At 37.7% G+C, this 27,054-nt stretch overlaps 1 protein-coding gene across 1 annotated transcript; it reads left to right on the top strand.

Moving 5' to 3' along the window:
- Window positions 1-1,098: 1,098 nt before the first annotated feature.
- LOC107800898 (remorin 4.1-like) lies at window positions 1,099-3,421 on the top strand. The gene is made up of 2 exons (XM_016624162.2): window positions 1,099-1,919; window positions 2,973-3,421. Exons 1-2 carry the CDS (start codon window positions 1,242-1,244, stop codon window positions 3,162-3,164), a joined length of 870 nt encoding a protein of 289 aa, XP_016479648.2. The 5' UTR covers window positions 1,099-1,241; the 3' UTR covers window positions 3,165-3,421.
- Window positions 3,422-27,054: the final 23,633 nt, after the last annotated feature.

Below are 27,054 nucleotides of genomic sequence, written 5' to 3'. Positions count from 1 at the left end.
ATATTTCTCTTCTATTTATAGGAGAATTTTCAAAAAATTTCATATTTTTTTTAAATTTTTTTATTTAAAAGAAATCCCACTTACATTTTGCTTTTCTTTTTTTACAAAAAGAATTACCACATTTCTTTACTTTTATTTTTTAAATTCCAACTTTACTTTTATCTTATTTAAAATCCCACTTTTTTTTACTTTTTTAAAAGAGAATTCCACTTATTTTACTTTTCTTAAAAAAACAATCCACTTTTTTTTTTACTTTTCTTTAAAAAATTCTACTTTATTTTAATTTAATTTTTTTTAAATTTTCAGCTACCTTTATATTATTTTTTAATTCCAACTTTCTTTTACTTTTTATTTTTAAAAATTTCCACAAAACTTTACTTTTATTTTTTTAATTTTTCACTTTCTTTTACTTTTTAAAAGAGAATTCCACCTACTTTTACTTTTTTTTTTAATTCCATACTTCCCTTTTTCTTATTTTTTAAATATCTCCCGAAAATTTTAAAAAAAAAATTAATATTTTTCGGATTTTTTATTATTATTTAAAAATAAGAATAAAAATAAAATAATATTAATAGTAATAATTCACCTTCTAAAATTTTGTATTTTTAACCTATAATAAAAAGTATAACAAAGCTAAAAATTTGTATGTTAAAACCCCCTAAAATATTTACATAGAAGAAGTGACAAAAAAATTAAATATTGTCAAAAATTAGGTGCTCACAACAAGCCTTTGCCCGTTTCTTTATTTGCTATTGTTTTGTATCATGTCTCAAGCCAAATTGATTTCTATTCGGCCAATTCATTAGACCACGAACTCTAAGTACAAAACTCATTAAAATTGGCTTACTATCACATTTGTTATGTACTACCATTTTTATTAAAAGCGTTGTTTCGAGCGTACTGCATTTGAAATCAAGGAAACACTGGCCAAACATGACTATTAAATCCTCAATGCAAAGTAGTACACTAATTTCTTGCACTCTCCTCATTCCTTCCTTGGTGGAATTACTACTCCTACGTGCATGTGTGGCTCGTACGACTGGACCATCCTTAGATATTTATTTATCTTATTCCACTCGTTTGATCATATCACAAAATCAAGATTATCTTATTAATTCTTTTCCTTTTTCCCCTATATTATTTTGTACTTAACCTCACCACCTCCTTCTCCTCCCGCTACTAGTACTCAACCCAAATACACACTAAAAACCAAAAACCCCAAAAGTTGAAAAAATCTTGATATGTTGAATCATCAAATACCTAGTAGCAGAGAAAATCTTGTTCAAGAACATAATCATGATCAAGAAGAAGAACAAATCAGAGACATCCATGCTCTAACCCCATCAAGGCCTCCATCAACAAATCGTGGCCGTCGAAGAGAAACTTGGGAAACTAATAGCCATAGATCATCCACAAATTTATCCATAGCCAGTACAGAAGTAGCATCAAGTGAGAATTTCTCAACCATGAGTAGAGAATTCAATGCTTTAGTTCTTGCTGGATCTTCAATAAGCAACAACCACGGTAGCGAAAACGACACCAACAACAACAACAATATTAACAACAGCAATATTTTGGGAAGAATTGGTGAAGATGATTATGAAACAATTGAGGAAACAAATCCTTTAGCTATTGTTCCAGATAATTATAGTAACCCCTTGAGTTTGGACAACACTATTAATAATAATCCTTCTTCTAGAGATCATGTGGTCACTGGGATTAATTCTATGAGTGGAATTAGCCATGGAGAAATTACTGTTCAAAGGGTGAAAAAAGAAGAGGTTGAATCAAAGATTAGTGCATGGCAAAATGCTAAAATTTCAAAGATTAATAACAGGTTTAAGCGTGAAGATGCTGTTATTATTGGCTGGGAAAGTGAGGAGGTCCAAAAAGCTACTTCTTGGATGAAGAAAGTTGAGGTACGTTACATCCATTTGTATTTAATTATGAGATATTTTCCATGTTTTACTTTTTCCTTTATTTGTTCTTCCCAATCTTTTTACATTGTGTTTTCCAAATTTTTTCCTGGTTATCTTTAATTATCCTTTCTTCAATAACTCAAATTTTCACCTTGTTTATTATGGATTAAGAGTTATTTTTACTCTATTTTTAAATTGATTATAAGTTTATATGTTGTTGTAAAGTCGTTAATTAGTCGAGATTTGATTTTAACAATAGTTTGAAAGAAAAATTGTTCTCAAATAGTATTAAGTTGTTCATTCTAATCAGCTTAATTTGAAGTTGTTTGCATGATTGGTAAAAATTTGGAGCACTTATTCATATTTTTTTTCCTACGATATATTGATTGTGCGCATGATTGGTCTAGTTTTATACACCACTAATTAATTGGAGGTTGTAATGATAGGGAGAATATGCTTGGAATTTGGATACTAAATGAGTCCAATAATAGTCTAACTGCCTATTTGCTCTGCCCTCCTACAATGGGAATTCTAAAATTTAGTAATATATTAGGAGTCCAACGCTTTGTAATTCTAGTTTAGTTTAGCTATTTTATGAATAATATCTGTGATTTGTAAACCTTAATTATCTTTTAAATGTTATCTATCTGTGTCGTTGCACCCTTATCTTGTACCTCTACTGCAACTGTCACATGACTAATGAACGAATTTTCAGTTATACCTAGTTATTATGCAACAAAGATATGATCTCGTTCTCCAATTTGAAAAGGATATAACCTATACCAACAATCAAAAAGAATATTATACTATTATTGTCAACATGTCATTAGGTTTTCTACTTGATTTTTCAAGTTACCAATTTCACTTATTATAGCTAGTTTCAAGTCCGTGCATGAAAGTTAAAATAGTTAGGAAATAGTGACAGAATAATTGAACATTTCTTCAATTGAAATACATGGGTAACAGAATATGGGAGTGTGGATCCAGAATGTTCACTAGTTTCTTTCTTTTCTTTTCTTTTTTTAATTTTGTTTTTAAATATTTGTCTTTCAGAGGAAGCTGGAGGAGAAGAGAGCAAAAGCCCTTGAGAAGATGCAGAATGATATAGCAAAAGCACGAAGAAAGGCAGAAGAAAGAAGGGCATCTGCTGAAGCAAAGAGAGGAACAAAAGTTGCTAAAGTTCTTGAAATTTGCAACTTGATGAGAGCTATTGGCAGAGCTCCCGCTAAGCGTTCTTTCTTTTAATTCATGGAATTAATTTTTGTTAGTATTAGAAAAACAGTTTGTAAAAATATATATATATATATATATATATATATATATATATATATTTGGAAAATATGATACTGTAATATGTTAGTCTATAGGGATCCCTTCTCTTTTTGAAACGATAGGGTACCCCTATTGACATAAAATAGTAGTACTAGATGCAAGAAAAAAGAATTTGTGTTTGCTTGAAATATCGCATTATATTGAGCAAGATGAAGTCATGTTAAATCCTTCCTCTTGAGTGTATGAGAATATAGTGAGAATTTTGAGTGATTTGTACAGATTCATGTATTTTAATGAGCTTAATTAAGAAGATATATATGTGAATTTAGAATTGTTATGCTTCCCTCTTTCTTTCTATTTAATTTAGATCGTCGATGATGCTGAAAGGTCTGTCTTGTGCTTTCAACTTTCAACAATAAAATGATCTTAGTCTACAAGTCTATAGTGATCTTAGATTTTATATTTTTGGGGGTGCTCTTGGAATTACTAGGCGTTAGAAATTTAGAATAATAAAATGAAGGGATAATTTCACATAAGTACACTTGGGGAAAGCACCTTTCAGCTGCCTAACCCACAAATACAGTTTTCATCGGTAGCCCACAAATAATTTTCAGCCGCCTAACCCACAACTTCATCAACTACACCCAAAACGCCTAAATCAAATTTCACTTTTTTCTTTTATTTTTATCTTTACCCTTTTTCCATTTTCATTCTTATTTATTTTTTACTTCCCTCTGTATAGTACTTCCTAAACTTCACAATATCAGGAAGTTAAAGTAAAAAATAAAAATATATTCATTCTTAGAGTCTATAATTTTATTTTTATATTTTTTTGCAAAATTTAAAGTTTTGTAAGGGAAATTCTTATTTCACTGGAAAAAATAAAAATTTACATTATTAAACACCTTATATACATTGTTATACACACAAATATACATGGTTATAATTATGTATAATCTTGTATACTTGTGTATAATCATGTATAATTCTGTATAACTATGAGAATACCCACAAATATACATGATTATACAACGTATATATATGTATATACAACATATACATCATTCTTCCTCCCTTCAAAAGTTATTTAAAGTGAGAAGAAGAAGAAGAAGGAGAAGAACAAGCAAAATTACCAAAAAAAAAAAAAAGGAGATTTCATAACTTAGAAGAACAAGAACTTATTCTATTGAGCCGCTGTGTAAAAACCAAGAAGAACAAGTGAAGAGATCTGAGTATGTCCATGGGCAAGAAAAATCGTAAATCCAAAACCAAAAGCAAGCGGAGAAAACCCAAGTTTTCTCCTAAAAAATCTCAACCGTCAGATCATATACCGGTAACGTCCATCGCTAGCACTCATGATCATCAGAATTCTCAACAGCTCAATCTCTTTCCTTTGCACCCAGAAAATTTAGTCGACGACAAAGACAGTGGGGTGGGGAGCAAGAGATTGAAAATGAAAGAGCAAGAGATTGAAAATGAAAGAGAAAGTGGGATGGGGAGAAAGTCTGAAAGAGAATTTGGGAATCGAAAAATTTTCTCTGCATAAAGAAAAAGAGTGGGGGCGGCGATGGCTAATTAGTGAATTTTTTTTTAACAATATAGAACTGGGCTATACCGGGTAAGAAGGAAAAATATGGGCGGTATTTTGTTAGGATAGTGGGCCAAGTGACATAGAGTGTAATTTCTTCTAAAATGAAATCTCGTGAAGAGAAAAGGAAAACGATTTGTAAGGCCATTATTCACTAAAGCATGCAATACCATAAACTCATAAAGAGGACTTGTAGATAAGACTATTTCTAATAGAATTTGTATTATATACGGTGATAACGTTAGAAAGTTTTGGTATTAAGGTTATTTAATATGTGATTTGTATAATCTGGGAGTATTATTTACTAATTTTGTACACGGTCAAATTTGGTTTGCCCTTTCTGTATGAGTGATCGAGATTGGAGCGCGATAAGCCAAGGTTCGGCCTCGTATTATCGGACTATGATGCAAAGTTAGGTTGCCGAGCTCGTGGCCCTGAGACCGATTAAGATCGAGATCAACCAAGATCGAAACCGAACAAGATAGAGATCAAGGGAAGCTTACCGAGTCGAATAACGGAAAGATAAAATATCCATAATCAGGCGAGGATCACGACGCGAATCCCGACACGTATCAAGAAGAGGCCGATTAATTAGCCAATCATGGGATTTCTTACCTCATATAGAATTTTACTTAGAGTAGGACTCTCTTAATATATAAAGGGGAGTCCGATCATTTGTAAACACATCATATTCACGCAATATAAAGCAATATACTGTTATTTTCTAGCTTTCATTATCTTGTGATTCTCTCCATAAGCAAGTTGAAACATATTTGGTTCAAGGGTAACTGAACTCAAGGCCAAGACTATTTAATTCGTTTGGTTTGCATTATTTCTTTCATCGTTAATATCAATACTAGTTTATTCTCCTTAACTTGTACCAAGTTATATCACGTGTCCTTAAAACCGCATATAAATTCAATTGTTATCCATTCTAGGGTAAACAGTTTGGCGCCCACCGTGGGGCTAAGGATAATCATGGTTACCTAGTACAAACTTTCATAACACACACTATTTTACACTTATTCTTTGAATTATCTTTGATTACAACATTAAAAAATGTCAAACTCTCAGTCAACACCTCAACACATTGACAATGATCTCGGCCACCACGGCGAAAATGAGAACATTGCACGAGGAAATGTTGTACCCCCTGCTAGCCTCGATGGAATTCCGGCTGTAGATCCAATTGACGTCAGTTCACATGTAGCCATCAATGAAAATTTGGTCGTCGATCCCGAAAGCAGCGTCCGCGGGGATGCCCGATCAACTACTCAGAGCGTACGTGGCGGTGAAGGTTGCCGGATCAACCTGCGGGTGATCTTTAAAATATTGCAGGCTCAACAGGAAGCAATAGCCCAGCTCCAAAATTAGAACCACACACCGAGCAGGGTCGAACTTGAGCCATCCTAGGAAATCATACATAGGGTCGAATCGATTTTGAAAAAATCAAACAAAAAGGAATCGAAGACCAATCCTGCTATCATAAAGATGCTCGAAGAACTGACAAAGCGAATCAGGGAAAAAGAATATCGAAGAAAAGGATAAGAAGGTGGAAACCTATAACTCCAGGGTCGACCAAATCCCCGGGGCACTACTAATATTGAAAGGACTAGATTCCAAAAAGTTTGTACAAAAATATTTTCCCTGAGTGCTCTCCAAAGCCAATCCCCAAGAAGTTCCGTATGCTCGAGATTCCTAAGTATAATGGGATGATGATCTAAACGAACACTTCACCTCCTACACGTATGCTATCAAAGGAAATGACTTGGAAGATGACGAGATCGAATCCAGCAAGATTCGGGGAGACTCTATCAAAAGGTGCTAAGATATGGTTTCATAATTTACCGCCTAATTCTATTGAATCGTTTGCTATGCTTGTAGATTTTTTCGTAAAGGCACACGCCGAGTCCATTAAGGTCGCAACCAGGAAGTCAGACCTTTTCAAGGTAAGGCAGAAGGAGAATGAGATGCTCAGAGAATTCGTGTCTCGATTCCAAATGGAACGGATGGACTTGCCACCGGTCGCCGACGGTTGGACTATTCAAGCTTTCACTCAAGGTCTCAACCTTCGAAGTTTTGTGGCTTCACAGCAGTTGAAGCAGAATTTGATCGAATACCGAGCTGTCACTTGGGCCAATGTGCACAATCGGTATCAGTCGAAGATCAGGGTCGAGGATGATCAACTGGGGGATCCTTCTAGGTCAGTTTATCCTATCAGGCCCTTAGATAAAATCAAGAGGGATATCGACCGAGAACCAAGATCGAATAGAGATCAATATCAACCGTATAATGGAGATCATAGGAACATCGGGTCTAGGTAAAACTCTGCATGAAACGAAAGAAATGATCGAGGTTTAAGCTCACGGGGACTCATGAGCAATAGTGGTTTATAAATCTATGGGACCCAAAGAGGCACCATGATTGTCAGAATATAACTTTAATATTGATGCGGCTACCATCGTTTCAACTATCGAACGCATTAAAGAAACCAAGTGGCCTCTACCTTTGAAAACTGATCCAACACAAAGGGATCCCAACCAATATGCAAATACCATGGCACGCACGAACACATGACGGAGGAATGTCGACAATTAAGGGAAGAAGTAGCCCGATTGTTCAACAATAAACAAAATGAACAAGACGAACCCCAAAACGTCATCCATATGATCATTGGAGGGGTCGATATTCCTCAAGGTCGGATGATGAAATGTACCAAAGTTCCAATCACAAGAGAAAATGGACTCGGGATTACTTACCATAAGGGACTGTATCTTTCAATGACGAGGACGCTGAAGGAATCATACAACCTCATAATGATGCACTGGTAATTTTCTGTTCTTATGAATAAAACTAGAGTTAAACGTGTGCTAATTAATCCAAGTAGCTCGCCCGGTCGAGGGTCGTTGAACAACTCGGCCTACAGGACCAGATTGTACCTGCGGCCCGAATACTGAACGGATTCAACATGGCTTGCAAAACTACAAAGGGGGAAATAATGTTGTCGGTAAACATTGCTGGTACCACCCAGGAAACTAAGTTCTATGTAATCGAGGGGGATATATGATATAACGCCCTGCTGGGGAGACCATGGATCCACAACATGAGGGTTGTACCTTCAACCCTTCACCAGGTACTAAAATTTCCAATACTAGAGGGGATAAAGACGGTTTATGGGGAACAACCCGCCGCAAAGGAGATGTTTGCAGTTGATGAAGTAATTCTGATATCAACACTTTCATCGACAAAGGACTCAGGTTCAAAAGCGAAACATGAAGCCAAATAGCAATCATCGATGCAAGCTTCGGCCTATCGGACAAGCAAAGGATTGGCGAAAATGATGACTTCGGGGTTCCTCGATCCTTTATCGCCCCTGATGATTCCGATGCTACCAAGTCAATGGTCGAAGAGTTGGAGCAAGTCGTGCTGATCGAACATCTGCCCCATCGGAAGGTATACCTGGGCACGAGTTTAACTCCCGATCTCAGGAAAAACTCATTCAATTTCTTATAGCTAATATAGATTGTTTTGCTTGGTTCCATCTCGATATGATAAGGATCCCACCGGAGATCACTACTCACAAACTAAACTTAGACCCGAAGTTACGCTCGGTAAAATAGAAAAGGAGACCCTAGTCTAAGATCAAGTATGCCTTTATTAAGGACGAGGTAACTAAACTCATTAAAATAGGGTTCATCCGGGAAGTCAAATACCCAAAGTGGTTAGCAAACGTAGTAGTAGTCCCTAAGAAAGGGAATGAACTAAGAATGTGTGTAGATTACAAAGATTTAAATAAAGTTTGCCCCAAAGATTCTTTTCCTTTACCTAACATCGATCGTATGATCGACGCCACGGCAAGAGACTCTTAGCTTTCTCGATGCCTATTCTAGGTACAACCGGATACGGATAGACCCGGCCGACTAAGAAAAAACCTCTTTCATCACTAAATATGGCACATACTGCTATAACTTAATGCCATTCGGATTAAAAATGCCGGTGCCACTTATTAACGACTAGTAAACCAAATGTTCGAAGAACAAATAGGAAAAATCATGGAAGTTTATATTGACAATATGCTAGTTAAGTCCCTGCGAGCAGAGGACCGTTTAAAGTATTTGCAGGAAACCTTCAGTATATAGAAGAAATACAACATGTAGCTGAATCCAGAAAAAATATGCCTTCAGGGTCAGATCCGGTAAGTTTCTCGGATTCATGGTGTCCAATAGAGGGATCGAGATCAATCCCGACAAGATCAAAGCTATCAAGGATATTACGGTAGTAGATAATGTAAAGGTTGTACAAAGGTTAACCGGGCACATTGCAGCCTGGGGTGATTCATCTCGAGGTCATCCGATAAAAGTCATCAATTTTTCTCATTGTTGAAGAAGAAAAATAACTTCACATGGACCCTAGAATGCCAACGGGCTTTAGAGGAACTCAAGCGATACTTATCGAGTCCCCCTTTGCTTCATACGCCGAGGGAGGGCAAATGACTATACTTGTATCTAACAGTATCAGAAGTAGCGGTAAGTGGAGTCCTGGTCCGAGAAGAACAAGGTACGTAATTTCCAATTTATTATGTCAGTAGGACCTTAGGTGAGGCCGAAACTAGATACCCTCACCTAGAAAAATTGGCACTCGCCTTGCTAAGTGCCTCTAGAAAACTGAAACCATATTTTCAGTGCCACCTTATATGTGTTGTGACAACCTGCCCTTTATGAAAGATAATGCATAAACCTGAACTCTCAGGACAATTGGCCAAATGGGCCATAGAAATCAGCGGGTACGATATCCAATATCAAACCCGAACGCCATTAAATCCCAAATTTTGGCAGACTTCGTGGCCGACTTTACACCGACCCTAAATACCCGAAGTCGAAAGAGAGTTGTTGGTATAGTTGGGAACATTTTAGGGAATCTGGACCCTCTTTACGGATGGTGCCTCGAACGTAAAAGGGTCTGGACTTGGCATCGTACTGAAGCAGCCTACGGGCAATATAGTTCAACAATCTATTATAACTGTAAAATTGACTAAAAATGAAGTTGAGTATGAGGCCATGATTGCAAGTATCGAACTAGCCAAAGGCTTGGGGGCAGAGGTGATCGAGACTAAATGTGACTCCCCCTAGTGGTAAACGGAACATTCGAGGTCAGGGAGGAACGAATGCAAATGTAGTTGGACGAGATACAGGTAACGTTGCATCGCTTCAAAGAATGGACTTTGCAGCACGTGCCCCGAGATCAAAATAGTGAAGCCGATACCCTCGCAATTTAGGGTCGTCGGTCGAAGACAACAAGCTCAACTCGGGGGCGGTCATACAACTTATGAGGTCAGTAGTAGAAGAAGGTCATGCCAAAATAAACTCCACAAGCTTGACTTGGGATTGAAGAAATAAATACATAGAATATTTGAAGACCGTAAAACTTTCCTCAGATCCAAAAGAATCGAGGGCCCTACGCACAATATGCTTGAGATCGGGAGATACCTACGCACAAAGCAGCTCAACTTAGCTTGTCCGAAGATGGAACCTTACTCAGGAGAATATTTGACGGTCCGCTAGAAATATGCTTGAGACCGGGAGATACCTAGTACGTTTTGAGGGAATTCCATGAAGGCACATGCAGGAACCACTCAGGCGCCGAATCACTGGTTCAAAAAAGGTAATCAAAGCCGGATATTACTGGGTCGATATGTAAAAAGATGCAAAGGAATTTGTGCAAAAATGTGATAAATGTCAAAGACATGCTCTGATGATTCATCAACCCGGGGAGCTGCTGCATTCAGTTTTATCGCTGTGGATGTTCATAAAGTGGGGGATGGACATCGTCAGCCTTCTTCCATCGGTGCCAGGTAAGGCTCAATTTGTTTTGTTTATGACTGACTAATTCTCTAAGTGGGTTGAAGCACATGCAAACTAGAAGATTAGGGAGAAGGAAGTCATCGACTTCATTTGGGACCACATCATATATCGATTCAGAATACCATCCGAAGTTGCATGTGACAACAGAAAACAGTTTATCGGCAGCAAGGTGACCAAATTTCTCCAAGACCATAAGATCAAAAGGATCTTACCAACACCTTATCACCTTAATGGCAATGGACAAGCCGAATCGACCAACAAAACCATAATCCAAAACCTCAAGAAAAGGTTGACCGATGCCAAGGGAAAATGGAGAGAGATCTTGCCCCAAGTTCTCTAAGCGTATCGCACAACTTTGACGTCCAGTATCGGGGCTACCCCGTTCTCATTGTTTTATAGTGCTGAAGCTTTAATACCAATCAAAGTTGGGGATCAGAGTATCAGATTTTGATATGCGATGAAGGAATCGAATGACGAGGCCATGAATACAAGCCTGGAGCTATTGGATGAACGACGTGAACCTGGCCTTGTTCGATTGGCCTCCCAAAAGCAACGTATCGAAAGGTATTACAATCAAAGGGCCAACCTTCGATATTTTAGTGTCGGAGACTTAGTGCTAAGGAAGGTCACATTAAACACCCGAAATCCAAACGAAGGGAAATTGGGTCTGAACTGGAAAAGGGTTGTACCAGATTTTCGAGATCACAGGGAAAGGATTCTATAAGCTCGGAATGGTGAATGGAGAACAACTACCAAACAATTGGAATGTAACTCATCTTAAATGATATTACTACTAAGGTACAACCCCATTTCAATTCTTTCTGTTTTTACTAACACTTGCAGGTGATCGACAAGGAACGACACGAAGTCTTTAGGTCTGAAAGCATGTGTTGCACTCTTTTCCCTTGAACCATTTGTTTCCCAATTGGGTTTTTGGGCAAGGTTTTTAACAAGGAAATAGTGAATCGTGCTAACTTAAAGTCGAAAGCCGATCACGAATCGGTGTCAAAGACAACACTAACAGTATACGAGGTTCCTCTACAATTAACCTCGATTACTGGTAGGCATTTCCCTTGGATGTCAACTTTTTTGCGTGGAAATTACTTCATAATAGCGGGGTCTCAATAGGTGAGATTTGTTGTAAGGACCAAACGGTCAAATGAACCGTGCCCACAAAGGTTGCTCGAGCCCTAGCACAAAATATGTACGCATGTGTAATCATTTTTCACAAGAATAAAGAGAAGTATTTTTCCTTGCAATTATCTCATGCCTTAGAAAAAAATTCTACTTTATAATTCCGTACTTTCGATCTATTATGGAAATGAACTCAAGGGACGATTATAACCAGAGTTCAAATGATCACTCCTACACTTGGGGACTGTCGTCCGAAGAATAAACTCGATTAGATCGAACTATTAAGCGTCGGGGGAATAAGACCTCTTAGGCAACCCCCGAATTTTAAAGGCCACGGCCATACCCACTCGGGGGTTATCTTAGGCAAGCCTAGATAACTCGAGAAAGCAAGCTTACTGGCCTATGCCCGAAGCTACGGACAATTTAACACGGTTCGGAGATATCCAAAATTCATAACAAAACTAAGCCTTCGAAAGAGAAAAAATAAAATTCTTTCACAACCGGTTCTAAAGGCTACCCTTCATAGAATCTCAAACTTAAGAAATTTTCGGGAGAAAACTTTAGTAACATCGAACCCCGATAACGCCTTAACCCAGAAAGGCAATAAAGGCAAGGTTTGTTTGAACCCTCGAAAACAACCTTATTGTTTGATGCTAAGGCATTCCAACCTTTGTGAATACAAATAATAAAGCAAATGAAAAAATTTGAGAGCCGAAAGGGAAAGAAAAGCCATATATTTATATACAATAGTTTTTAACAAAGTCCATATCGGCCTAATACAAAATCTACAACGACTGAAATAGCCTCAAAAGGATGTAAAAGAAAAACAAAAAACATAAAGGCCTAAGTGGCCTGGACTTCATCATAGGCGGCATCTCCATCCTCGAGATCTTCCCCGCTTTCAGACTCACTTAAACTATCTGAGTGTTCATCGGGAAAGGCTAGCTTTCGAGGCCGAGCTTCCTCTGCTTTGGTGTTCTCGAGTGCAACCTGTATATCAAAGCCCTAAGCATGAAATTCCTCGAGGGCTTCCCTTCGAGCTTTCCACTTCACATGATCCACCATGCTTTTGGCCTGCACCTGGATGGCTTGTACATCGACCTTATATTGGGTCGCATTAGCATTGGCTTTGGTGTTGGCCACGACTAACTCAGATTTGGCCGCCTCGAGTTCACTGGCCAAGTTTGTTAATTGGGACTGAAGCTCCTCTATTTTATTGGCTTGTATCGAGGCTTTCTCTCTTGTAGCCCGGAGCTGGGACTAGGCCGACTCCAACTCTGCTTGGACGGCCTCCTTTTTCAAGGCTAAGATGTCCATATTCTTCTTGAACTCTTCAGCCTTGGCTCGTATTGCATCTATTTGCTTCTGAAGATCCCCAATTTGTTCGAGCCTTTATCGGACCTACGGAATCAGATTGTTAGTCATTATCTCTGATTCTTCTTCACTATCATGAAGCAGTCGGAATACCTGTTCGGTCATCTCAGCATGCTCATCCCAAGCCATCACTAAATCTACTTGAAGCGTCTCACTGAGAAGCTTGTAGTTATCATTTTTCTCAGTAAGGTCTCGAACCTCGACCTCGCGCTCCTTGCGGATTTGAAGGAAGGCCTTGTGATGCAACAACGAAGCCTACAAGCAAGGAATAAAATGTTAGAATTACCTATAACTCCAAGTTTAAAAAGAGATAATGGAATGACCATCGAAGTTACCCGATTCAGAGCATGTTGGGCTTCATTGAACAGGCAAGTGGCCACCACAGCATTCATAACGGCCTTGTCCTCCCCAGTCACCAAGAATCTAAGATAGCTGGCAATCCCCATTGGGGAGAGAGGACCCGGGCATCCTCCGGTACAGAAAATACTATATTTCGCCTACGGTCGGGTTTAATACTTGGGGCAGGGAATCGATCCACCAGTTTTAGGCTGAATGCAGACCCAATAAAGCCTGATGACAGTGTTTTCTTTGGCACCGATAAGTCACCAAGCCCGGTGACATCTTCCAAAGCATCGAATTCAACTCCATCCAAGAAGCTGTGAATAACGACCACCTCCCGAGGGCCCTTGCAAGAGCGACCTTCCAACATATTGGCATCACAAATTATGGCATCCAAATCTGAGGGGACCCAGAAATATAGATCACACGAGCTCATCCCTCAGAACATCTTCTGCCACTCGGGAAGTCTCGCTCCCGGTCCCTCTCTCGACCATCTCAGTCTGGGACAGAGTGGCCTCAACTCCTTTTGACTCGGGAGCCTCGACCGAAGCTCCCTCGTCAACCTCTCCCGGTTCGGAGGGCTTTTGTATCAAAGCACCAGCACGCATACAGGCTATCAGATTGGATCCTTCTTCTTCTTCTTCTTTGGTCTCATCCCTTAGTTGACGGACTGAGTCCAAGGATAGAGCGATGGTGCTCTCTTTGTGTTCACTGGCTTGCCTTTTCTTTGGCTTTTTCTTTTCCGAGTTCGGGGAACTCAGAGCCCCTTTTCTCTTCTTCTCTTTGGCCTGCTTTGGAGCAGGTGGTTGGGGAAGGACTTCTACTTCAGATGGAGGCCTCATTTCCACATCCTTCCTGGGTACTACATAGGAAAAAAGACTAGTAATCTCGAGAAGTAGCCCGAATGATAACCGTCCTAAGAAAGAAGTTTACCATGATTGCGGGCCTCCCATCGACCCTTTGACAATTCTATCCAAGCACGTTCAGAGTAAGGTCTCTGCAATACTAGACTCTCGACCCATTGTTTGAGATTAGGGATTACCTCTGGCGCCTGGGTCACAGCTACAACACCAAAAAATACAGATGAGGAAAGAAGATAAGAGGTAAAACAACAAAATTAGAAAGGCAAAGTACTACTCATGATTCATGTTCCATTTCTCCAGAAACGGCATGTCTTCAGCAGGGATCAGTTCCGAAGTCCTTATTCGGACAAATCAACCCATCTAACCTCGGTCGCGAGACTCATTTATGCTCGAGAATGGGGCTTTGAAGGCCCGACGAGCAAGCTTAATCAATCGTCCTCGATAGAGTTGGGGACTGTAAAGGCGCATAAGGTGGTCGAGGGTGAAAGGACATCTTTCGATTTTTCTCACGAAGAACCGGAGGAGAATCACTATTCTCGAGAAGGAAGGATGGATCTGAACGAGGGTAACATCATACCTCTTGCAGAAGGCGACGATAATAGGGTCTAAGGGACCCAACATGAAAGGGTAAGTGTAAACACTTAGGAAACCCTCCATATGGGTAGTGATCGACTCCTCGGGTAAAGGTACCACAACATGTTTATCGACCCAGTGGCACTCCTCTTTAACTCCGTCAAGGAGATTATCGATTATCGTGCATATATATACCTCGAGACTGGTTCACATCGACTAGGTACTGAGGAGGTTTTTTCAATCCTAAAATCGGCGACAGTAGGACACCCTCCCGGAACAAAATCCTCAAAGGGAGGTTCTACCGTTGCTCCGTCGCCGGCGGGCCATGAAGAAGAGACAGTATCCTTTTGCGGTACAGTTATAGAAGTTTTTGCCATTGTAAAGTAGAAGAGAAGTGAATTAGGATGATACGCGATTTACTTAAGATTCAAGAAATTTGGGAGCGAGAGTTACAAAGCAACAATATTTCTGAAGAGAAGCAACAATGAGGGAAATTCTGAGCATAAGGTTTAAGTGGAAGAAGGTGGCGGTACTTATAACTTGCTGGTGGCGGTTCAGATCCGTTGGTGGCCTACCAGCAACTAACATGCATTTAATGCCTCAGTAACCGAACCGACGGACACATCAAGACCCACTTGTCGCTGACGTCATAATCGGGCTCGTCGCTTACATCGTGGCGTATCGAGAGGGATTGGAAAAATTCATATCGTTTTTCGTCATCTTCTCTCCAAGAAACTAGGGGACTATCTATATACGGTCAAATTCGGATTTGCCCTTTTTGTATGACTGATCGAGACTGGAGCACGATAACCCAAGGTTCAGCCTCGTATTATCAGACTATGGTGCAAAGTTAGGTTGCTGAGCTCGTGACCCTGAGACCGATTAAGATCAAGATCGACCAAGATCGAGATCAACCAAGATCGAAAACCAACAAGATAGAGATCGAGGGAAGCTTACCGAGTCGAATAACAGAAATACGAAATATCCGCAATCGGGCGAGGATCACGGCGCGAATCCCGGCACGTATCAAGAAGAGGCCGATTAATTAGTCAATCATGTGATTTCTTATCTTATATTGAATTGTACTTAGAGTAGGACTCCCCTACTATACAAATCTGATCATTTATAAACACATCATATTCATGCAATATAAAAGCAATATACTGTTATTTTCTAGCTTTTATTATCTTGTGATTCTCTCCATAAGCAAGTTGAAACATATTTGGTTCAAGGGTGACTGAACTCGAGGGCTAAGGCTGTTGAATTCGTTTGGGTTGCATTATTTCTTTCATCGTTAATATCAATACTAGTTTATTCTCCTTAATTTGTACCAAGTTATATCACGTGTCCTTAAAATCACGTATAAATTCAATTGTTATCCAATTTTAGGGTAAACAAATTTAATTAAATTACCAATTAATGTTATCATAAAAATGTATCTATAGTTATCGTATAAGTGATTTAATTATGTAAGTATTCTATTTTATTTGTTAGTGTATATGTGACTTAAATAATATTGTCTCTAATTCGTTAATAACAACACAATGATGGTGTAAGGATGCCCCACAACAACAAATTAGGTATACTAATTAATGGTCAATACGCGTTAAGCTTTGTTGAACATGTTAATTATCGTTTTGCCTTTTCACTGTACATGTGGCGTAAGGTAACAGACTTTAGGTTTTAGAAAAAGCCACTGTTTCCTATCTTCTCTAAACAGTTCAGAAATAAATCTATAGAAAAAGCATTAAATTAAGCACAAAAGCAATTTTTTTTGCGTGCAAGAATAGCAATTCTTCAATTTCAATATTGTAATCTTTTTTTAAGCATATCATTAGAACGAGCCTTTTCAATTAAATTAGTTGATTTATTTTTTCAATTAAGAATAACGTTTCTGGTACATAGATTATCAGTTGAGAAAATGACAAAAATGGTTTCTTATGTTTAAGGGTAGACTTAAAATAAACGCTTAAAAATACTTTTATAGACGGGTCCTTTAAGCTTGTCAAAAATAAGCACTTTTGGTCTTCGTCAAATAATTACTAATTGTTAATTTAAGGGGAGTACGAAAAAAAAAATGTAACTAAATAGGATACTATGAAAACGAAAATAACAGATGTTAGCAATCCGACAAATTGCATAGTTTTCTTTTTCTACTAGTTAGCAGGAAAATAGGAAAGACCAAATTACTGTAATTCGAAATTATTATAATGTGATTCAGACTTTGACATTTATTATTGGAGGGAAATTGATACCAGATGGCAACACATAATTGCTATTGGAAAAATTTCGACCTTAGAATATATTTGGCAAAAGAAGTCCAAAACATTTAATATTCTATAGCCATATTCCACAAAACACGATATAATATCCAATCATACCGATATACTAATGTTATCCCTCTCCAACTCTCTCTTCTGTATCCTTCTTCCTCTCCACTCCTTTCCAATGGTAAAAATTACACGGGCCTTATTTGGTCGCCTTCATTTAACATATATTTATTTTTTAATTTTTTTTAATTTGTACCTATATTTTAAACAATTTCAGTCCCCTTTCTCCTGCTCCTTCTCCTCTTCTTCTTCTTCTTCTTCTTCTTCTTCTTCTTCTTCTGCTGCTGCTTCTTCTTCTTCTTCTTCTGCTGCTGCTGCTGCTGTTGGTGCTGCTATGAAACTTCAGTTCATGGGATGTTACGTAAGTTAGTAGACAATAATTGGTGAATATTTCTACGTACGGGACGTTTAAGATCACACTTAGTGATTCTTTTCATGATAATTCTGTTCTTTTCACGTTTATTGTTTTCAAAATTTATGATTTAGATACTATTGCCAATTTGATTATTTTGTAGTAATACACTATGAAAGAATAAGATGATTATTTATCTAGTATATTAGAAAGTTTTTTCAAAAACTTCAGCTTATATAGTGCTGAAGTTTTTACAAATGAACTAAATAACTTCAGCATCTTCTGCTGAAGTTTTTGAAAAAGCTTAATGACAAAAAACTTCAGCTTATTTAACAATTCATATAACAGTTGTCGCAGAGAAAATAAGTTTTATCAAAATAAAAATTGATAAAATCTTACCTAAAATTAATAATGTCTCAAAAAAAAATTAAATAGATTGGCTATGTTCTCAATTGAAAAGGAATTATTAGAGAAAATCGTTTATAAAAAAATATTAACAACTTTACATCTTAAAAAACTAAAAGATTAGATTTCAAATGAAAATATATATTATAATTTTCTTTTAAAAATTTAGACCTCACGTTAAATTTTATCGTAATGTGATAGTCAGATTTGTATTGGTGCTTCCAACAACAAACATTGATTTCTGATTTTATTGTATGAATATGAAGTTGTCACTGTCAAGTCAATCTTGAAGCTCACCATCTACTGTTGAGACCTATCCTCAAATTATATGAGCCTCCAACTTTTCTGTACAGAGAAGTTTTATTGTGTGTCTCGTATAAATGATATTAGTTATGTGAAATTCTTTTTTCTCTCACAAATTGACTTGACAGTAATATACATTGTACAGTTAAGTGTTCCATATACATGGAGATACCCGAATCAATTATACAATTAAGTTCGTGATATATATGGTGTTATACATACGATCAATAGCGTATGAAGAATTTAATTTTCATAAGCGGTGTCACTATTAAAAACCTAAAAGATGAACAAATTGCCAAAATGACATCATATTAAAAAGTCATTTCATAAAATTATAAAGATTCAACTCATAAAGAAAATAACGAATATCTTATACAAATTAACGAGAAATATAAACGAAAAAATAACAAGACAACTTATAACGGTCGATGACCCACGGAAGCTGGCATAGATGATGAGAGAGATGACAAGTCACAAAGGATAACAAACAGTTTTTTCAAAATTATATTCTAAATTCATTTATATGCTTAAATATGATTTCCGGAAGCGTCAAAATGTTTAGTACCAATTGGTTTCTTGAGAGTATTAAAAAGTAAGGTCTTATTTTAAAAGCTTACACATAAAAATATACATGTTATTGTTCGATCCCTTGACATTTATAACAAAAATATAGTGCTTGACCAGCAAGCCACTAAGTACTTAACATCATGTGGTGTCACTTTAAAGTAAATATACGTGAAATTATTTTTTTCCATATTGCACCTACGCATATTTTGTAAAATTTTACGGCAAGCGGTGACACTGCCTTGGTATAACCGAAATCCTCCCCTGCATGCAATAATGATAGATTTACATGTCGGTTCTACAGTTAAGTTCATGATACACATTGAGTATGCCAACAACTATATACGAGATACGGCTAAATTTATGATATAAATGCCAATTCCATTTTTTTTCTACGCAACTTTTTTTTCCATTGTTTATCCTTAAAATCGGATAACAATTGAATTTATAAGTAGTTTTAAGAATACGTGGATTAATTTGACACAAAGCGATAAAGTAAACTGCAATTGAAATAATCAACGATAAAGTAAATTCTAATCACTTGAATTGAACAATTACAGTCTAGGGAGGTTAGTCACCTTTGGACTAGATGCACTTCGATCGATATCAAGATACAACTAAAATAAAAGCTTAAAGAGAAAAATAGTATATTGCTTTGGAATGATTGTTATAATGTGTGATTTACAAATAATTAGACCCCCTTTATATAGTAGGGGAGTCTTACTTTATGTACAATTCTATAAAAGGTAAAAATCTTCTGATTTGCCGATTGCCGGTTTCTTATTGATACGTGCCGAGATTCCCGTTGTAATATCCGACCGATCACGAATATTTTGGCCTTCTGCTATTTCGGTCTTCTGTTGGTTACATTGACAATGTTTCCTCGAGCTCGTTCGGGGTCAGGGTCGATTCCGAGATCACGGACTCAATGTTCTCGAGGACAGACATTCCGATCTCGGGTTCTAGACCTGTAGGATCGGGGGTCAATCTTTAGTCCCTCATGTTCCGAGCATGATCTATCATGTCGCAAATGAGCCCAATTTCTACCATATATAGATAGTCCCCTCGTTTTTGAGAGAGTAGATGACGAGAAACGGCATGAGCTTCTGATTCTCACCTCGATATCATGCGACAGAAATGATAAAACAAACGAAACATCGTGTAAGTCAAGTCTTAATGGCATTAAATGCTCGTCAGTTGTCGGTCGACCACTTCCTGGATATGAACCGCCCTTTGAAAACTACAAGTACCCCCTTCTTCATTCATTCAAATGTTACTTCCAAACTCTCTACCCGTGCTCCTTAGAAATTTCTCTATTTTCTAGCACTTATACTCTGATTTCTTGAGATCTTTTGGGAAAATTTTTGCTCATCTTCACCCCAAATCATCAAGCGTACTACTCTAACTTCCACTTCTTATTTTTTCCTCAATTTTTAAAAGAAATGGCGAAGACTTCAAAAACTGTTCCCCAAAAAGAAACTACTTCTATATCACGGTCGGCCGTCGAGGAGACCGTTCCACGTACTGCTGTTGAGGAACCAACGGCAGAACCTCCTCTGTGCACGTTCATCCCTGGTGGGTGCTCGGTAACCGCCGATTTTAAGTTTGAAAAACCTTCAGCCGTACCGGGCCGATGTGAGAAGGTCTCGAGGTACATCTGCTCGATCACTAAAGATATTCTCCCCACGGTCAAAAAGGATTGCAACTGGGTTAGCAAGGACGTGGTGGTTCCCGGGCCTGATGAAGATATAACCACCCACATCGAGGGATACTTAAGTTTTTACACTTATCCCTTTACGTTGGGCCCGTTGGACCCAGTCATCGATTTTTGCAAAAGGTACGAGGTGTGCCTGGGTCACATCCACCCTTCATTCTCGAGGATCATTATCATTCTCTGGTTCTTTATGAGCAAGATCGATGGATGCTCGTTCACCGTTGACCATCTTATGCGCCTATACAGACCCCGACTCTTTCGGGGGGGGGGGGGCTGATCAAGCTTGCGCGTTAAGCTAGAAAATCCCCATTCTCAAGCATCGAGGAAGATCAGGATCGGGGCTAGCTAAGACGTTTTGTCCGAGTGAGGACCTCGGACCTGATCCCAATAGAATACATATCGTTCCCCAAGAAGTGGAACACAAAAATTAAGTAAACTTCATTTTTTTTAATTTTATTTCATTCTCTTTTCCTTTTTTCTAATCGGTGCTTGGTGGTGGTGCAACTGTTGCTCGGGTCCCGAATGCAGTCCCTCGACTCAAGGAGTGGGTCGAGGGCATTGTTTCACAAAATCCATATTCAGAGTGCACATGGCGCAAACTTTAGAAGGGCCGGTGGGAGGCCCTTTCTCATGGTGAGATTCCTTTCCTGAGTGAGTAATACTTGGGTCTTTTTTTATACTGCTGGGTTATGATCTGTTCCATTTTTCCTTTGTAGGTTTATCTAAGGATGTAGCTGTAAGCACGTGATTTTTGACCCTCCCCGGGAATTTTTACGTTCTTAAGCTTAAATATTTAACTTAGGACTAATATAGCTATTTTAACTATTTTACTTTATTTCGTTGCAAAAAGAAAGATTTCAAAAAAAATATAAATATATATATATATAACTTTTAGTTTATGTATCGCTCATAAACTTGAAAAATACAAAAATTGTACTTTATTTTGGTACTTTATATAAATTCGAAAATTACAAAAAAAATATATAGTTCTATTAATGTTTGCGGTCATTATAATTTTGAAAAATACAAAAAATATTACTTCATATTTTTGTCTTTATTAAAGAACGAAAATTAAAAAAAATAGTTTTTAGTCATTTTAACTTTGAAAAATACAAAAAATATTACTTCATATTTTATCTTAATATTTAAAAAAAAACGAAAATTACAAAAAATAGTTTTATTAATATTTTGTAGCTATTTTAATCTCGAAAATATTAAGAAAATAACAATATAGTTTTGTTTAAATACTAGTCTTATTTTTGGTAGTTATTTTGTTTACATAGGACTAGTTAAGCAACGTGTCCCTATTTCTCGGGGCCGGGCAAAAGAATAATATTCGGGTTCAAACTACCCGGTTTTAGGCCTAATTTCGGACCTAACCCATAATAAACCGTGTCCAGGACACATGGGAAACCCCACCACGCGTGGGGGACATAAACCTTGAACCCCACCACACGTGGGGCTCATTTTTCTTGGCCAAAGCTACAAATGCACGGACTTGGACATTTTCAAAGGGGGACCAACGAAAGGACTTGGAATTTGAAAAAAGAGGGGACTTTGGAAATCTTAAACAAAGAAAAGAACGGGCAGGAGGACTTTTTTGGGGAATTTTTAAAGAAAAAGTACTGTACATCTTCTTCTCAAAAAGAGAAGAAGAAAAACCGACTGAAAAACAAAAAAACGGACTGGGGGAAATTTTTTTTTTAAAAAAAAGAAAGGAAAAAACAGAAGAAGGAGATATACTACTGTTCCTCTTTCTTCTTAAAAAAGAAGGTGAGAAAAACCTACGAAAAAAAACGGACCACTGTTCCTGGGTCTTCTTCAAAAAAAACCAGTCCAAAAAACCGTACTGGACTTTCCCCCCCCCAGCACCGGACCAACGAAAAGGATAGAAAAAAATTGGAAAAGAGGGTACTGTACTCGTCTTCTTCCTGAAGAAAAGGAGCAAACCCTACTGAATCGATCCCGACTTCCCCCAGCGTCGACCACCTACCCCGGCAGCCCCACCATCGCCCAAACATCATCAACGACCCCTACTGTCGCAGCGAGGACGACCACCAACAAACCATCACCCTCCTCCTCCTAAAACTCCATTCCCCACTTCCCCCTCGCCGGAACTACCATCATCGACCACCCCGTCTCCTCCCAAGCTCCATCAACGACCTCCACTGTCCGAACGCCACCCCACGTCAAAAGGAGCAGTCGACAAAAACCAGTCCACAAAAACCTCCGACCACCCATAATCATCGTCACTCCTCCACCTCCGTCAACAACCAAACAGACCTCCATAGCTGCTCCTTTCATCACCTCCAACGACCCCTTTGTTGCAGCTTCTCGCAACAGTTGCTGCGTCGAAAAAATACAGCAGCTGTTGCTGCGTCGCTGCGTTGCTGAGTAGCTCAGCCGTTGCTTCAGTCCGGTGAGGTTGTTTTGTTCGTCGAGGTCCGGTACGTCGAGGCGCTGTCCGAGGTTCCGTCGTTGTTCTTCGTTCAGAAAGGTCCGGCTTAAGTTCCGTCGGAATCGTGTTTGTCGCTCTGAGTTTGTCGAGGTGCAAAGGTTAGTAAACCTCGATGTGCTAGATAAATAAACTTACGTTGAATGTTTGAGATGTAATATAAAAATTGGTATGGAAATTTTCTGCCTATGTTTCATTGTCTGCATTTTGGTTCATTTTCATGTTATGTTATTCTTGTTTATTTGATGTCGTTTAATTAAGTTGGACTAGTCGTTCTATGACACAAGTTTGACGTTAATCTGTTCGTCCTTTCCTTCGGTTAGGTCATTCGAAAAAATAGTATTAGTGCATGCTGTTACTACTACCGGAACACTCATTCACTAAACTCCTTTTATTAAACTTTTAACAAGTCATGGGAATTTAGTTGTAAAGAGGCCGTAAGTTTTAGTATTGTTAAAGACATAAAAATGGCATCCTTTTAAAAAATAAAAAATATAATAGTAATAATATAGAATAAAATGAGACGAGCCTCGCCGAATAAAAGGGACAAATTGCGGGGCCCTCACAAAATATATGTATTAAATACTTAGATTCCGGGATGGGCCGTTTAACAAATTTTACGGCCTTCCCCAAAATTAATAATGCGCTAGTTGCTTTAGGCGCGCCATTAATAATGTTATCTCCCTAAACTCGGGTGCACACTTATGTGACCCAAATCCAAATCTCAACGGAGTCGAATGTGTCTCTAGTCACGGGCGCATTGATTGTGGCGTGGCCCGAGATGCATTTCCATGACGTTGCAAATTCCTTTAAAAAATAAGAATGAGATGAGCCTCGCCGAATAAAAATACAAATTGCGGGGCCCTCAGTAAATACTCGTTTTAAATTACTTAGAATTCAGGAGGGCCGCTTAGTGAATTTCGTGGCCTTCCCAAAATAATAACGCGATAGTCTCTCTAGGCGCGTGTTTAATAATTTACTTTCTTAAGCTCGGGTGTGCATTTCATGCGACCCAAATCCAAATCTCAAAACATCAAATAAAATGCGTTCCGGACTGTGGGTGCATTTCATGTGACGCAGTCCAAAGACGTGTTTTAAGCGACGTTCACATTCTCGTAAAAACAATAATAATAAAGCGGTTAAAAGATAAAATTTGCACATAAGTTCATATTGTATTTAAAATCAGATAATCAAGCCAAATATAACAGTTGAGCGACCGTGCTAGAACCACGGAACTCGGGAATGCCTAACACCTTCTCTCGGGTTAACAGAATTCCTTATCTAGATTTCTGGTACGCAGACTGTAATATAGAGTCATTATTTTCCTCGATTCGGGATTAAAATTGGTGACTTGGGACACCCTAAATCTCCCAAGTGGCGACTCTGAAATAATTAAACCAATCCCCTTTCGATTGTCCTTTAATTGGAAAAAACTCCCCTGCGCCCATCGGGTGCGGAAAAAGGAGGTGCGACAGCTCTGGCGACTCTGCTGGGTACAAGAGACCAGAACCACTGGTTCAGGGTTAAGAATTCGAGCTTAAAATAATTGTTATTATTTGGCTTTATCTATTATCTGATTTTTACATGTTTGAGCCTAATGTGTTAAATGCTGCTTTTACCGCTTTGATATTATTTGAACTGTATATAAACTGTGCTGAAACCCATATCCTTTCTGAGTCTTCTAAATCATGAAGAAGGGTGTACTTCGTACGACTTCTTTTCTGTATAGTGTCAAATCCCAATTTAGAACGAGGTTCGGACAAGTTGCTAAGCCGGTGAAGCTTCTGTATTTCCGGTACGCTGCCCCCCTCGGCTCGAGCTGTCCGCTCGGGTAAGCCAGGTCTAGAACAAATACCCAGGTTATGAACTTAGTATAACAAAGCCACATGCCGGATCCCTAGTAGGAACGTTTATTTGCATCATGTGCATTTGACTTAGGGGACTCAACACAGGGGTTGGGTCCGTCTAGGACAAGCAACCTGAAAATAATAGACCATCTTTGACATCCTATGTGCTACATGTTGTATTTATGCAAGGGTGAATGGGTCATTTGGCGGACCAATGATATTTGCGGACAAATGACACTCCTTATCATGCTGATCACGTTAAATAAGAAAGTTGCACTATTTTTGATAAGCATGCCATTATGTTAATTAAGGACATGGGGAACATTGTGGAATTCAAGAAGCCTTGGAATTCCCTATGTCCCCCTCGCTTGCTTTTTGGGAAAGCACATGGGGAACATTTGTGGAATCCAAGAAGTCTTGGAATTCTCATATGTCCCCCACGCTTCATATGTTGGGAAAAGCGCATGAGGAGCATTTGCGGAATCCAAGAAGTCTTGGAAATCGCTATGTCCCCTATGCCACATTTTTGAAAATATAATAAATATAAAAAATAAAATATATAAAAAACGTTGAAAATTCAAAAAAAAAGATTTTGTATGTTTCATCATCATCCACAAGTTAGAAATAGTGGAAAAGAGGAAAAAATAACAATGTATAAATGTGATTACTTATTGTTAGAAAAAAAAAACAAATGTCCAAGTAGTGTCGAAACTATGCCGAATTTTGAGAAAATAAGAAAATATGTGTCTTATTAGTTAGTTTTATTAACAACAAAGGAAAAGTAGAAAAAAAATCATCATTGTTTTGTTTTGTTTTTCAAAAAAAAATAGTTTGTCTTGCCATAAAAATAAAAGTAAAAAAAAAGGGTCTTGTTTTTTTTAAAAAAAATATGTTTATTTATTTGTTTATGAAAATGCTTAAATTAAAATAATCCAAAAAATATTTTCTCCATTATTGACTTCTTTAGGAAGTCTTTCTAATTGTTTTCAAAAAATAATATAATATAAAAAATAAAATAAAAACAAATCCGAAAATAGTTTGATTCTTTTTTCAAAATTGAAAAGAAAATTCAAAATTAAAAAAAAAAACATTTTAGAAGCATTTCTTTTATTAAAGGTAAAACTCCAAAAAATATTTTCTTCTTCTTCTTTAGAATAAAAAAAAAGAGCAAATGAAATTCAAAAATATATCTTAGAAGTGTTTCTTTTAAAAAGAAAATCAATCAAAAAAAAAATGCTTCCTTTCTTCTTCTAAAGTAGTTCTTTTGCCCGAACTACGCGGGTTTGATTCTCACCGGATGTGAGATACGTAGGCAACCCTCATCGGGTCCAACCCCACCTTCTCAAAAAAAAAAAAAAAGAAGAAGAATGAATGTTTTATGTTTTTCGTTAATTTGTTTGTTTGTTATGAATGAAAAATAATAGTCTATTTGATTGTTGTGGGAAAAATAATAAAAAGAAAAAAAATATAGAAAATGGAAAAGGGTCCTCTCAAAAATAGTTTATTCAACCGAACTACGCGGGTTTGATTCTCACCGGATGTGAGATACGTAGGCAACCCTCATCGGGTCCAATCCCACCTTCTCAAAAAGAAGGAATGTTTTATATTTTTCGTCAATTTGTTTGTTTGTTATGAATGAAAAATAATAGTCTATTTGATTGTTGTGGGAAAAATAATAAAAACAAAAAAAATATAGAAAATGGAAAAGGGTCCTCTCAAAAATAGTTTATTCGACCGAACTACGCGGGTTTGATTCTCACCGGATGTGAGATACGTAGGCAACCCTCGTCGGGTCCAACCCCACCTTCTAAAAAAAAAAAGAAGGAATGTCTTATGTTTTTCGTTAATTTGTTTGTTTGTTATGAATGAAAAAATAATAGTCTATGTGATTGTTGTGAAAAAAGAATAATAATAATAAAAAAAAATAGAGATGGAAAAGGGTCTTCTCAAAAATAGCTTATTTGCCCGAACTACGCGGGTTTGATTCTCACCGGATGTGAGATACGTAGGCAACCCTCATCGGGTCCAACCCCACCTTTTGCTAAAATAGCTAAAAATCAAAAATTTTAATCTTGTCATAAATAAGTCGGGTGATGTCCAACCCACCTTTTGCTAAAATAGCCAAAAAACAAATAAATAAAAAATATATGTCAAATTTTAA

Source organism: Nicotiana tabacum, chromosome 5 (assembly GCF_000715075.1).
Source record: "Nicotiana tabacum cultivar K326 chromosome 5, ASM71507v2, whole genome shotgun sequence".
Classification (NCBI taxonomy): Eukaryota; Viridiplantae; Streptophyta; class Magnoliopsida; order Solanales; family Solanaceae; genus Nicotiana; species Nicotiana tabacum.
The sequence above is the reverse complement of the archived record's forward strand: the minus strand, read 5'-3'. Positions and strand labels throughout refer to the sequence as shown.